The sequence below is a fragment of the Diospyros lotus genome, chromosome 14, assembly GCF_014633365.1.
Source record: "Diospyros lotus cultivar Yz01 chromosome 14, ASM1463336v1, whole genome shotgun sequence".
NCBI classification, from domain to species: domain Eukaryota; kingdom Viridiplantae; phylum Streptophyta; class Magnoliopsida; order Ericales; family Ebenaceae; genus Diospyros; species Diospyros lotus.
The window spans coordinates 35,156,310-35,171,570 of NC_068351.1; the positions used below are offsets into that span (position 1 = coordinate 35,156,310).

At 36.9% G+C, this 15,261-nt stretch overlaps 1 protein-coding gene across 1 annotated transcript; it reads right to left on the bottom strand.

Moving 5' to 3' along the window:
* Positions 1-73: 73 nt before the first annotated feature.
* On the bottom strand, positions 74-14,187 carry LOC127790340 (DDT domain-containing protein DDR4-like). The gene is made up of 12 exons (XM_052319804.1): positions 13,452-14,187; positions 13,254-13,364; positions 6,585-6,671; positions 6,431-6,468; positions 6,270-6,351; positions 5,718-5,824; positions 5,415-5,571; positions 2,165-2,257; positions 1,899-2,022; positions 1,483-1,525; positions 1,151-1,336; positions 74-1,064 (listed from the first exon to the last, which is right to left on the bottom strand). The coding sequence occupies exons 1-12, from the start codon at positions 13,938-13,940 to the stop codon at positions 308-310; spliced, it is 2,274 nt and encodes a 757-aa protein (XP_052175764.1). The 5' UTR covers positions 13,941-14,187; the 3' UTR covers positions 74-307.
* Positions 14,188-15,261: the final 1,074 nt, after the last annotated feature.

Here is a 15,261-nt window from a genome sequence, read left to right on the forward strand (position 1 = left end):
ATGACATGACATTGGCAAAGCATACAAGGCAAAGAGCTTACTGTCAAGTGACCAGACAACAGAAGACTAGGGATCTCAGAATACCTTTCTTCCCATTCATTTTGCCGTAGGTTCTTTCGAATATAGGCAAACTAAAAAATTGACTACTCAATCTACATAATGGTCCCAGAATCACGGCCCCAGCTCATGAAGAAGAACCCTAATGGAAGTAGCCCTCTAACCATAACTTCAAGGGCTCCTAGGAAAACTATATAGTTGATATATCATACAACCAGCTTTTCCCATTAGCAAAATGCAACTTCCAGGCTTACAAGTCATCTGCATCATCGCCTTTCAACGTTGTGTTGGGACCATCTTCAAAGCCAGAACCTGGGGCAAGCTCATTTAGGTCAAGAAACCGTCGTTTTCTTGCACCTCCGGCTTCATCTTGATCTGGGCCATTTGATTTCTCAGGTGACTGGTTATGGTCTTCTTCTTCTACCATCTCAGGATGCTCTTCTACATGTTGACGGACTTCTTTTCTCTCCTTATTATCGTCCTCTTCATCTTCGTCCATTGAGTCTTGACTCCCTGTTGAAAACTCGGCATTATCGCTATCAGTGCATTCGTCAGAAGCAATCGACTTCTCAGGTTTGGCCAACTCTGTCTCGGACTCTGACATTTCATATTGTCTGTAATTGATATGGTTTCTGGTAGCCCTTTTACTACGTCTCAGACCCGACTGGAGCTCATCAACTGACCTTAATTTAGATTCCCTTCTAGTTCGGCCCGGTAATTTTTTGAATTTTTTGGGCTCATCGGTATCCTCACTAATACTTAAGGAATCATCGTCTTCATCATCTTCTTCTTCCTCTTCAGCATTTTCTTCATCCCAGTGATACTCCTCATCTCCCTCGGAGCTGCTTGATGATTTCCTCTTCTGCTTCCGCTGTCTCAAGTATTCTTCGTCATATACAGCTTCTCCAACTATATCATCATCACTATCAAAGTCAGCCTCATTGTCTGAAACTGCTTCAACAAAATCTTTTGCCGAATAACGCTGTGGCCTTTGTCTTCGCCGATTGCTGGAATATCAGAAGGATATCAGTAAATGCATCGCCGAATTATGCCACCAATAAAAGAGTTTTGGGTAGGAAGAAATTAAGACTACCTGCGGTCTAATGGTTCAGGTTCATTGTCCATATTGGTTTCGTCATAGTCTGACATTGGAGATGGTGCCTCGAAAGAGGCTTGCGGAGGAATCTGTGAAGGACCACTCCAACTACCATTTACAGATGCATCAGTTTTTGTAGCCATCTCTCTTCTAACAGTAGGCTCTGGAGATGGCTGTTTCCGCCTGGTTTCAGAATGAATGAAATAAAAAAGAGGTAAGGTCAATCATCTGCAGCATATAGATGAAAAAGAAAATTCTTCCCAAACATGGGCGTGGCATGTAGCCCTATGTGAACTATCAAATGGGACTGTCACTGACAAAATCCTTACTTGGTTATCTTGATAGCTTCATTTATTGATCGGTCATAATCATCTGTAAAATGATCCATCATAACAGTAAGGAGACATTTCATCAAAAAGAAGAAAAAATGAAATAAGGTAACATGTAAAACTTCAAAAGAAAATGAATATGGTAATAGTAATGAGTCAATTACATTGACAACCTTGGAGATAAGAGTACCCAAGCCATTAAAAAAAAAAAAGGATTGATTACTATTTACCCCTAGGTCCTCTGCTCTCTCTCTCTCCTCTCCACTCTCTCTAAGCTATATATATGTATATATTGATTTCTAAATATATATTTTCTAATTGCAGAAAACATATTGTATAGGTGACAGCTTCATGTTTTACCAAAAGACCAACCACAAATTATAGGGAAATAAACAGACCCAAGTTCATGCTCTTACCAAATGTATAGGTGACAGGTTTTCTATCACGAAGGGCGCGCCCTGGAGCAAGCCCATCCACATTCATCATATTATCAAGAAGAAGTGCTTCTCTATGCTGTTTCTTCAGCAGCCTCTCTTTCCTCTGCAAATGGTAGTTAAAGAACTCATAAGCTTAATACCAAAATATTAGGTAAAGTGATGGACATCTCTTGTGGAGATTAAGTCAACAAACATCAGAAAAGTGAAATAAGTTGAGTATCAAAGCCAAAGGAAAACTTGACTACCTTATGGACCTTTTCAATCTCAGGTAGCATGTCATTCTTCAACTTCTTCCCAAGTGAAACCTCCGTTCTATTTTTGCTTGAGAAAAGCTTCTCCTGTGAACAGAAGATGGCTAAGTTAAATTGACTAGGATAAGGGGCTGAAGAGGAATAAATATATCTAAGATTAGTGCTAAATACCATAGATCAGTAGATGTGTTTGGATAGGGTTTTTGACTCTATCACTGGTCATTTGGAATTTGAAATTTCAAGCATTGTTTGGCTGTGCTTTTGTTGAAAGCAATAGAATTTGGGTCTCAATCCACCTAGATTTGGATCCAAAAAATAGATTTGGACCCAAGCATTTCAAATTACAAATTCAAATAACATCATTTAAAATCCCTCAATCCAAACACAACCTAAGAGAAAAAAAAATTATCATTACAACTAGGATTAGTTATACAAAGAACTTCCATGCCAAAACTTTAAGAGGACCGCTAAAATATAAAAGGATACTGATCAAATTGAAAACTTGCAGCAGTATATAACATCAAGTTATATCAAACAAACTTTGTCAAAATTATAAAGTAGACAGCAGACACTCACAAATCCTCCAGAAAAGTTTGATTATATAGATTTTCTAGTCAGTCAGATAAAAGCCTGGATATAATCAGCTCACCTCCCATAAATATAGAATTAGCTCATTAATAGATTAAAAGCACCAGTCTAATAGCCAATCAAGTCTCAGTCCAAACTTCATAGTTTAATGGCCCTTGGACAAAAAACTACTACTGCTTAAATAGATAACTGGAAGCCCCCCCTTTTTACAGTTTCATTTCCCTCTTTGTACTTGAATATGTGGCTGCCATTGTGTTCATTTGTGCCATTTAAAGAAGAAACAAAAGGACACGTGAAAAGAAAAATCACACAGAATAAAAAAACAGAGTAAGGGGTACTAAAAGGAACTTATCATCTGATTTACGGATGATAGGAGAAATAGTGGGAAACCGCACTCAAACCAAAAGAAGAATAAAATCCACATCTTGACTTCTACTTACTGATATTAAATACTTGGGTAAAACCCATTACCCAAGCAATCTAGAAACTCCTACAGAAACTTTTTGGCCAACATTATCCAAAAAACTCCAAAGAAAGCAATAATAAGATTCAACATCTGGTAAGCTCTCAAACAGTTACAGAAAGAGGTTACTGAAGGTGATTCTCCTCTTCCCTTGCAAAAGAGGCACTATCGACTATAATATGTTTCCTCTATCTTAGATTGTTAACAGTAAGAGTGGAGACACGAGATACCATCCATGTGAAGAAAGCCACTCTAGCTGGCACTCTCACATTCCAAATAGCCTTCCATGGAAACTAACCCCTGTTCCAACTCCAAATACCTTATAGAAGGACTAGGCAATAAAAGTACCTCCCTGAAATGGATGTTAATACCCAACCATCCTCCCCTTGACCAGTGATGGATTGGCCCTGAACATAGATGGAAGTTGAGGAGTCCAATCTCCAATCCTGGAGATTTCATATAAAGCCCTCCCCGTGATTAAAAGGACCCCTTTAATAAGCTGCTTCTGTCTCGAGAATTAGATCACTAAAGGAAGATCCAAGAAAAACTCTCTAAGCAGTCTGTGTCCAAACCAACAGACAAGCCAAAATTTTATCCAACACGTATCTCTAAAGTTAAGACTGTGGATGAAGAAAACATCCCAAGCTTGAAAAATACCCCTCCATGTAGTGCCCCCCAAACACGAATTTTGATTCATGCAGTAAGCAAAGGTGGAAGGGGCTGCAGGTTTGAAGCTTCCATAATTCTCTAGTTACCTGTGAAGAGTCGGGACTTTTCTAGAAGTTCTAGTTTTTCTAGATGAATCTAGTGCCTCCTAGATTCCAGGCTCCATTGAGAATATCCTAGTTAGTTGAGTAGACATTAGTGAAGAATGTTCTAGAGCTTGCTCTTAGCCATAGATTAGAGTCTATCTCTACCATTGGTTGCAAGGTGGAGAGAGTCTATATATGGGAGAGGCCTCATTTTGCCATTGCATCCTACAGAAAAGTCATCCAGAGAATTTCTCTCAATACTTTCCATCTCTAGCTTGTGAGTGTCCCCTATTCTCAGCTCCTCATAAGGTTGTGTGTGTGCATAGGTTAGGCTGACTTAGCACCACCAGGGAGGGTGTTAAGTTCTAATCACTAGATGCTGGGAAGAGAAGTCATGACAAGGTGGTCTAAAGCTATCCAAGTCCATATATCTGTGCTACTAATTTCTTCTAAAAATTATTGGGCCTATAAGAAGCCTCCACAACCATTTCCCACTAGGTCTTTGTTATAGAGACCAAGCTTCCTAATTCCTAATCCTCCTTTTGATGCAGTTACAAGCTTTGTCCCAATTTACTAAATGATATTTAAACTGATTCCCCTTCCCCTTAAAAAAAAAAAAGGCCCTTCTCAAACATTCAAACCTATTAAACTCATCCCCCCCCACCACAACCAAAAAAAAAAGTCCCATTTTATAAAGGAACCCAAAATGATGAATACAAGCCAACAGGGTTCTTCCGCTGATAGGACCACTTTTCTTCTTTCTCCTCTTCATCTCTCAATGATTTTGATGACCAAATCTTCTCGTTGAAACTCCAGTGAAAGGTCAAAAAATTTCCAAACCAGTTGCAGCAGTTTCCTCTAAGCTCTCTCTCTCTCTCTCTCTCTCTCATAAATAAGCTCAAGGATTTTTGTCTTTTTTTGCTGTTAAAATTTGTAATCAAGCATTTGGTGTCTTCTTTTGAATTGAATCAGCAGTTACATATGATTCTTTCAATTAATGACCATGGTTTTTTCTTGACAAGTAAAAATATATAAATGAGAACTGTGATAAGGGAGCAAATCCTATCACTTCATCCTTTTTTATGTTAAACGGCTGAATTAGATGAGAAAATCAAAAGTTTAAAAGCAAATTTACCAATCAAATGAAAGACCACTCCCCCCTGTCTCTCACTCAAATGTGTTCAATTCCTTATTACAATAATCCAATTAATTGCATTTCCTTCATTTTCCCCAAATCAACTACTACTACTACGACTACTACTACCACCACCTCCTCAATTCCTTCTCAATTAATTCCAACAATTCCCCCAAAAATAATTGATACTACTAAACAACTATGACTACTAACAGCAATAGAAGCAGGTAAAAGAAAAAGAAACATTCAGCATCTGGAAATGTATTTAAACATGAACAATGTTACAGAATCATTATAGTAACTTACAGAAACATCTTGAAATTCATCCAAATTAGTAGCAACTGTTTCCCACTCGTAACATGAATTAGGAATTAGCTGTACATTCTTTCCTTTTGCTTTCTTCACTTTTACTTTTCTGATCTCCCGGTACAATCGATGCCCAATTATTGGATCATCTTCATACCTACACATCAACTAAAACGTCAACAGAACTCATTTTAAAACACAGCACCATCATTCAGAAAAAAGTAACAGTTCCATATATCAATAACAAGATTTTGTGAAACTTCAGCAACTAGTATCAGATCCACAAGTACTCAACTCTCTTACCAATATGAGATCCCATAAGAATCACCACCAACACGCTCTTTACGGAATGCTGAAAGTTGAACTCCATGTTTCATTGAGTTGTCTATATAGTTCCTAATATCTTCTTGCTGCAGAACAAAACAATCATTTCCAATTCTTTCATTGTATGAATTATAAAATTAAAAAAAAAAAAAAAAAGACAAAAAAGATAAGTAGAAAGAAATTTCAAAGAGAAAGCAAAAGGAAAAGTTTTCAGAACTAAAAGAGTATCTAATCATTTCAGAACACTTCTGTGCTTTCACTCCTTTCCTTGTCCAGGGACTCTTCTTTGTGATATTTTTGTTTTTAAGGACCCAAACATACATCATTTCCTTAGTATTCCAATCATTTGTTTGTAATTCAGTCAATGACACAAAAACATAACTACCATCAAATAACTTAGAAGCCATATAAATATGATCACAGTAGTAAATTTTATGAATAACATATCCAAAGTAATAAATTATTTGGCAATGATAATAGCTCAAAGCAAGAAATTATTCAAAGTAAGAAATTATTTGGCAATGATAATACCTCAACCCGAATATCACATAAGGCTTTCAAAATCACTACACGAACCCCAGGATCAAGTGCATTATATGCTTCAATCTCAGCCCTAACATATGAACAAGATAAACCCATAAACATGCATGAAGTCCAAAAGTTTCAGTTTATGAAGATTCAAGGTTACTCACCCATGTGAAGCAACTATTGGTAGCTCCCCTTCTGCAACCTGTAATGAAGTTCCAAATTAGGTCAATGGATATCATGATTCATGACCATAAAAGGGATCTATTAATGAGTAACAATGTCCTAATAAGCTTGAAGGAGAACATAAATAATATTTACCCAATGCCACCAATCTCTCAACTTTCTGCATAGAACGGTAATCCATGTATTATGGCTAAGTGCCATTCGGGTAACTGGAGGAATTGCCTGTGTAGAAAATGAAATAAACAAATATTGAATGCTTGTTGTAGCAGAAAATAACCACACTATAAACAAGATAAAGAAACAGCAATAACTCTCATTAGACATAGCAGATATATGTACAAAAAATAACATCCAAATCAGTGCTTTGAAGACAAATTCTCAAGGACCCAGATTTCGTGTAACCAACAAAATCCCAAATAACTTATAAAATATAGATCAACCCGTTGCCCGATAAATTTCTTTCTTATACATAAGGTAATCAGCATTGTACATAGGATAAACTTAGAATGCATTAAATTAATCTTGGACAATAGAAATAAAAGGACAATATCAACTCTTTTTATATATTATTAAAATCATACAACAAAAAGCCTTAATACCACTAGGTGGAGACAACTACATGGATTCTAGCTTCCCGCTCATCATTATCCATGACCAAATCTACTGATATTTAGAATCCATTTTGAAACAAAATAATAAAGCATATCCCAGAAAATAATGGAATATATCCAAACTGTAAAGCATCTTGGAAAATTATGATGATGCTTCTCAAGAAGAGTATATGCTTTCAACAGTAATAAAAAATGCAGTAAAGTGGAAAACTATAAAGGCCAAAACTTTGCAGAGTATTATTTGTACCAGGAATTTGAAAGTCATACTAACAAGAAAAAGCTGCTAGAAAATTTTGGAGCCAACACAAAATATTGGATAGGCAAAGAAACTTCACACCCTACCATGAAGATCCAGAAAAAAATCCTAAGGGACTCTCTCACAAAAGGATAACAAAAGAAAGAAGTATGAACCAAACCAACAACAATTAATAACATTGCTGAACATCATAATTATCAACAAGACCCCTCCAACTTATCAAAAAATAGCATGTTAAAGAAATCATTTCCTTTTCTTCTTTCTTTTTTCTTCTGATAGATAAGAGGATGAAATAATTTTCACATGCTTAAAATCCACGCGGTGAAGAAGTAAGATAGATAATTAATAAATGACCCCAGGATGAAATTGACCCAAACATCATCTGATTATTAAACACTCAAAGAACCAATGCTAAGAAGGTTTATTGGTAGATGAGCTTAGAACCCCAAAATTTTTGCCTCTAAAAAGCTTTGTAGAACCAAGGACAGGGTCTTCAAAAGGATGATCTCCCACATTTGGTTCTTCTGGAACCAAATTCTCCATTTATATATAACAATGAACTCTGCAAAACCATAGAGACAAGGGTATTCTATAGATAACAATGTTCCTAATTCAAAGGGCATAAATAAGTTTCTTTAGGGACACTATTTCTATCCTTACATTCTCTTGGAGTCAGTTAACACAATCCCTCAATCCAATGGAAAAAAATAAATAAATAAATAAAAGACCTTCAAATTTAACTAAGGGTTTGCTATGTTGTTTGAAAGCCAAGTAAGAATATTAAATATGAAAATATGAATGCTAACAAGGGACACCTCTATCATCATCATTCAAGAACTAAAGATTTCAGCCCTTCTAATTGCCCAAAGGGCTTCTCACCATGAATTCACAAGACCTTTTCACCCTTGGATTCCCCCCCCCCCAAGGAAGACCAAGAAATACAAGGTCTAGCTCAAAATTCCATGAAACAATAAAATAGTTATGCACACTCTACTCCTAAGATTTTCTAGAAAGCAATACCAAGGTTACAAGCTTGACTCTTGTTTTCAATCAAACAATATCACATAACATATTTCATTTGGTTGTTTAAACCAACTCTAAAGTAGAAATAATTTGGAAGCATTTTTGGAGCACAAGAGAAACAACATCTTAGGTAGAGGGAAAACTGAATATATGGAATGAAAGTTTAGTAAAAATATAAGTGTGAATAATGTTATGGTAAAACTGAAAGATCAAATCATATAAAAAAAAAAGATAAATTCAAATATCTTGAATCAATCATCTCCCAAGATGGGGAGATTAATGAGGATTTACCCATAGAACTAAAGCAAGATAATTAAAAAATAAAAGTGCTTCTAGTGTTTTAGGTGATTGTAAGATTTTAGTAAAGCTAAAAGAAAATTTTATAAGATAACTATAAGATCAACTTTACAATACAGCATAAAATGTCAGGCAATAAAGCACCAACATGAGCAAAATATGAACATAACAGAGATGAGAATGTTAAGATGAATGCATGGCCATACAAGGAAAAAAAAAAATTAAGAAATCAAGTTGTTCGTAATAATGTCTAAGTTGTTCCTGTTGAAAATATGATGTATGAGAACATTAAAATGGTTTGGTTATGTGAGAAGGAGACCACTATAGGCTCCAATGAGAAAAATTGATAGAATGGAACAGGTGTCTAGCAAAAGAGGCAAAGGAAAACCAAGAAGATTTTGGTGAAGACACTTTGTTACAATATTAATTATAAGGGCCTTACAAAAGATATAACCATAGATAAAAATGACTGATGAGCTAGATTTATGTAAACCATGCCATACAGTGGGGATAAGGCTTGGTATGCTGCTGCAATTGAGGGAAATAGTATAACTTTTACTACCATACCAGACAAGGTACCAGAATTTGTTGTTGGTATGGTATCAAATGATGCCGAGTACCTTTTCAAATATATCATTACAATAAATTAATCACAAAAAATATACATATGCACCTTTAATAATTTTTTTAAAAACAAAATCACATCATAGAAGAATATAAAATCATCGCTCTTGTAAAAAATATTGCCTAAACCAATAATTTAGCATAGTAATATAACAATGCATCAACATCAACATATATAAAATCATCTATTACTCTACTATAGAGAACTAAATTATAAATGATGATTACAAATAAAAAAATGATGCAATTACTCATATAACATATAAGAAAAATATACAAAAAATTAAAGAAGCATAAATTCATCAAAAGTAATATTTTTTATCTGTCAATTATACAATTAATTGAATAATATAACATGGAATTAATATCTTTGAATTTTTTTACTTTTTCTGGTTTTCATTTATATTTTATTTTATTATCCCTGCAATTTGCAGGGGTAGGCTCCTTGCAATTTGCAAAGATGCAGGGACAAGTCTGTCATATCAAGGGATCTGATTGGGAAATTCTTCCAAAATTGAGGAAGAAGAGAATAGGCGGGAAGAAGAGAGAGAAGAATCAGAGGGAAAGAGCGAGAGAGAGAGAGAGAGAGAGAATAGAGATTGAAAATTGGAGGGAAATGAATTAAAGAAAGCTGGCCACCTTGGGGTATCATTAAAGAAGCTCCGGTAAATATTCTCAGGTGGTGTTATTTGGATGCAGGTGTGTCCATTGAACTAGAACTTGTGTGATTGGCAAGGAATCCTTGTAAATGACTCGCCGGTCTATCACTGCCTTAGGTTCGACTTCCATTACCATATCTTCTTTTAACTCTAGTATCTCATGGCTAGCTTCGTTAGTAGTCCCCATTGCCTTCTTCAGGAGAGATACATGGAAGACTAGATGTAGGCCCACACCTTCAGGCAGTTGCAACCGATATGCTACTAGTCCCACCTCAACCAAGATCCTGAAGGGACCATAGTATTTGGGGCTAATTTTAGTGGTAGGTCCCATGTGAAATAAGTGTTGTTGGAACCTTTTGACATTCAGATATACCTCTTCCCCTTCCTCGAAGGTCCTATCAGTGTGATGCTGGTCCGCCCTCTGATTCATCCTCCGTTAGGCCATGCTGAGCTCCTTCTTTATGACTTGTAGAGCGTCTTGTCTTGCTTGTAGGTAGTGGTAAGCTAAAGTTTATGTCAGGGTGTAATGCATTACTGCGGGATTATAAAGGGAGGAGGGTAGCCGAATAGGGCCCCAAATGGGGTCCTTCTGTGGGCTGTATGGAAGTTGGTATTGTACCACCATTGAGCCAATGGTAACCAACGGTTCCAGCTCCTGGATTTTGTAAAGCAAAGGAACCTGAGGTATGTCTCCAAGTACTGATTGACACGTTTGGTCTGTCCACCAGTCTCCGAATGGTAGGTTGATGACATTTGCAGTCTTATACCCAACCCTTAGCACAAGGTTTTCCAAAATTGGCTTGTGAATATTTTATCCCAATCTGAAACCACAGCCTTCGGTGGCCCATGTACCTTAAAAACTCCATCCATAAGCTTCCTTGCTACTTTTGTGGCTGTAAAGGGGTGCGCGAGGAGAAGAAAGTGACTGAATTTGGTCAGCCTATCTACCACCACCAAGATGGTGTCAAACCCCTCAGACTTAGGTAGGGCCTCAATGAAGTCCATGGAGATCTGCTCCCAAGCTTGGGAGGAAATTTCCAGTGGTTGTAGTAAGCCAGGGTAGGGTACATGCTCATGTTTGCATCTTTGGCAAGTGGTGCATTGCAACACATATTTAATGATGTCCTCCTTTAGGCCTGGCCAATAAAATAGCTGCCTTACCTAGTGATATGTATCCCTAAGTGCCCCCCTATGGGCAAGTCCTGCAGTGCTTGCAGGATTCTTCCTCTTAGTTGATCATCTTCCCCTATAACCACCCAACCTTGGTATCTCAGCAAGCCGCCTTGGAAGGAATATCCTGCCTCCCCTTGAGAGTGTACTGTCAGCCTAGTTATCCTCTCCTTGATCCATGTCGTGTGTTCGTAGCTATTAGTTATCTCCTGTACCCAATCTGGTACCAAGGCTGAGATGGTGTGGCAACTAACTGTGTCCTCCTTTCTTGATAGTGCATCTGCTACTAAGTTTTCTTTACCCCTCCTGTATTGAATGATATAGTCATACCCCCCCCCCCCCCCCCATCAATTTGGTGATTCCTTTCCGTTACAATTGGTTGTGCCCCATTTGTTGGAACAAGAACTTCAAGCTTTCATGGTCTGTGCATATGATGAACCTCCTACTTTCTAGGTAATATCTCCACTTGTCCACAGCCACCAACTGAATGTCTAGCCTGAAGAGAACTAGAGTACCCCATGGAGATTTGGGGTTGTGACACATACCACTGGTACAGAATTCAATATCTATACAAATGCTTATAAAAGTTCAATAACAAAATGATGTAGGATGACTAACGAAACAAATAGAAGAAGAATTGGACCAAAAGAAGTAACACCCTAGGGACGAGAAAGGGAGGCGCGACCATGAGGGGCAGAACCATCATTAGTTTCCATTAGTTTATGTTTTAATTGATTTAATTTTATAATTACAGCTGATGTCTATTTTAGTCTTTTCTGTTTTAGGGTTTTCTTCAATTGCATTTAGGGTTGTTGATGCTAGGAAGTATTTAAACACTTTTCTCTTGCTTGAAAGACAGTTTTCTTTTCAATAAACTTATGAGTTTACCCTAAGTTGCTGGTGGAATCCAGTTCTCTTTGTTTCCCTAAGGTTTTCGCTTAAAACCTTTACTTCTAGCTGCATCACAAAATATATCAAATACTCTGACATCTATACATCTTCTCACATAAGAGTTTACCCCCTTTTGAGGGCAATTCTTCTCTTTTATACTACGAGTAAAGAGCACACACCAAAAGAAAAACTGAAATGCAATTATAATATGCTTAAAGTATAACATTAGTTTAAATAGTAAATAACCAAAGCTATGGGGGTATATTTGTCATCCTAAAGTAATAACATAACCTTAGAATAAGAAAACACTAAAGCCACTTCCTTCCTTTAGATAATAACATGGATATTGGGATTTAAACAAAAAAAAAAGGCCATCAATAGAACTTTTGGAAGCAAATTCAACCCATTAAATTAGTATATAATGAATTAGTTCTAGGTTTTCACATGACTAGAAGAAAACTTGAACATATCAGGCCTTAATCCACTATGTTGGGTCAAGAAGAAAATCTAGATGGAAAAAACAAAATTGTATTGATGTTCCACTATCAATCCAAGCAAACTCCACATTCCCCACTTCACTTTCACAAGTTATTTGTAAATACACTAAACTCAAATCAATTTTAAGTTCATCATCATCATCAACTGCACCTTATCCCAAATAGGGCTGGTGGCACGGAATTCATATTGTCAATTGACTTCGAAAAATAACAAGGTGGCAAATCTTTACGCCAAATGCCATTCCTAGCACAACCCTCTAGCAAGGGAATGATAAGATAAGTACCAAGACCATTTTCATTGGGAAAAGTTTCATAAGATGGCAGTGAATGAAAATAATTGATATGGTCATGAGGGAATGAAGTTTAAACTTTTAAGTTACTATACGAATTTCTTTCTCAGTAGTTTTCAATGTTAATTACTTCTCCATGATACTTTAGATTTCCAGACAAATTGCACAAACCAAAACCCAACTGGTAAGATTGTTAAGTTACAAAAATCCCTACAGTATTCAGAGGAAAGAATCAAAAGGAAACAAGCCCAGAGTTTAGCTCTTCATTTTTGAGAGAATTAAGATACCATGATATTCGAATTGCCACTTTTAGGAGCTACACAATCCAGTACTTGCTATGGAAAGGCATAAAAATGCTTAAAAAACAGTGGTGATATCATTTCTAAACTTCTCAAAACCATCAATGAGCATGAACACAAAAAATTACGTGCAAGAAACAGCTCAAGCTGCAGTAGCAAAGCAAAAGCTTTAGCACAAAGAACTGACCTTGAGTAGAGGTATATGTATATCACCCAAAGTGTTGTTTGGTGTTATCAAAGCAGTCTCGAACTCCTCTGCTGAGAATTCAACTTTAATATTCAAAAGGTGCCGAAAAACCTGTAAAGCAAAATCAAGAACAAACAAGCCCTAAATCACTCGAACAACCATATTCAACAACAAAGACCACAACTTTCCACAGCTCACATTCAAGAAATTGAGAATGGAAGCCAGTTCCCACATCGACCGGAGACTCCACCGCGGCAACTGCGATGGAGGCGGCTCCGCGACAAGCGGTGTCACAATCTTATACTGCGGCGGCGACGGCGGCACCGCTTCCTCCTCGCGCACCCGCTCCTTCCTGGCCGCCTTCTGCTTCCGTTCGGACGCTGACGCAGCCGCGTCCGCCGCCGCCGCCGCGTACAGCCTGGCCGCGGCCCTCGCCGTGCACGCCCGCGACGGCCGCTCCCTCCTCACTACACCAGCACTACTACTACTATTATTCTTCTTGCCGTTGCTTTTGCTCTCCTCCTTGTGATTGCTTTCTGGGTTTTGTTCCTCTTGCTGGTTCTCATCTCGGGACTGGATCGCAGTGGAAGGCTCCAGTTCGACCGACATGGCGCAGAGATCGGAAGGGTTGCGATTGTCTACTGCGAGCTCACCCCGGCGATCATCATCGTCACCGCCGGATTGCATTCGGGAATCAAAAAAACGATGCACCGAAACACAAACAAGCAGCTGGAGGTGACACCGCAGGCTGATTGAGGCTCCGAAGCATCATTCACCTGACAACGGAAGGAGGAAGACGGGGAAGATGGAAAGAGAGGGGGAAAGTGAGATATGGAGTAAATTGAGGGGGTCAAAAGTGAAATTGGATCTGTGGATTTGAAGAAAGATTGCAGGGTTTGGGGTTTCTGTGAGGTGGGCGATTTTGTTAGGGCAACGTTAGGGGCAGTGGTGCGTCATCATAAGGTTCGTCGCCCGGACGGTACACGTTCACTTCCTACGACGTCGTTTCTTTCCCTGACAAACAATACATCTTCCCTCCCCTCGCCCAAACATAGTTCCATGTGAATAATAAATAAATTCTAAGATTTAAGCTTCAACGATTTAAGTCGAACGATTGGATAAGTGATATGTCAAATTAGTACTAGTATCTTGTGAGTTGGATTCTCATCTTATATAGTAAGATAAAATCTCATATCTATAATTTACCTCCTCTCACAAAATTAAGAATACGAACGATGGGGTCGTCGTGTACTGTGATTTACCCTTTCTATGTGCGTGGAACAGTGTGTGGTGCTCTTAAACTAAGGGTGCAGCAAAAAATATGAATAATGGGGACTGCACAATAATGATTATCCCAAGTTTAAGATTTAAAGTTCACGGTTGTGGTCTTTTGCCATTAAAATATTAAATAAATAATTAAAAATTTATTATAAAAACTAATATTTTTTTAAACTTAGATTAAGTATAAAAATAAAATAAGAAATCAATCACATTAGAAAATATCATTTAATATAATAAAATTTTAATCATTCTATATATGAGTGGGTCAATCTGTACTTAGATATTTTTTTTCTTTCCTTTTAAATAGTAAAGTGATAATCCATTAATTATAATTCCTAATATTAAGAATATTTATATTTAAAATAATCTTAGAGTAGGATGGTTGACCGATGCCCTTTCACCTATGCAAGCTCATAACTATCCTTAAGTCATTATGGGATTGTGGGTGTACACCACTTAAGTTTGGTGTAGTAGCAGGTGAATTATTTCAACTTAATTTTAAATAATGTTTGTTAAAATAAATTTATATTAAAATAAAATTAAAATATTTTTTAAATTAAAATATTAAATGATCAAAATAAGATTATAAAGAATTTCAAGATTTTTATCAAATTATTTATTAAATTTTTTAAAATACATTAAAAAATATATACGTCATTTTTTTTTTTTATCTGTAAGGGTTAAGATATACTTATCTGGAGAAATGAGAGATAAATATATCATAAAA

Excerpts from the sequence above, each read along its gene's own strand:
- LOC127790340 (XM_052319804.1), bottom strand. The coding sequence starts at position 13,940 with ATGCAATCCGGCGGTGACGATGATGATCGCCGGGGTGAGCTCGCAGTA. Across the intron at positions 6,469-6,584 it reads TGAGAGATTGGTGGCATTGG|GTTGCAGAAGGGGAGCTACC; the intron begins GTAAATATTATT and ends ACTTCATTACAG. Across the intron at positions 1,065-1,150 it reads CCTGAACCATTAGACCGCAG|CAATCGGCGAAGACAAAGGC; the intron begins GTAGTCTTAATT and ends CTGATATTCCAG.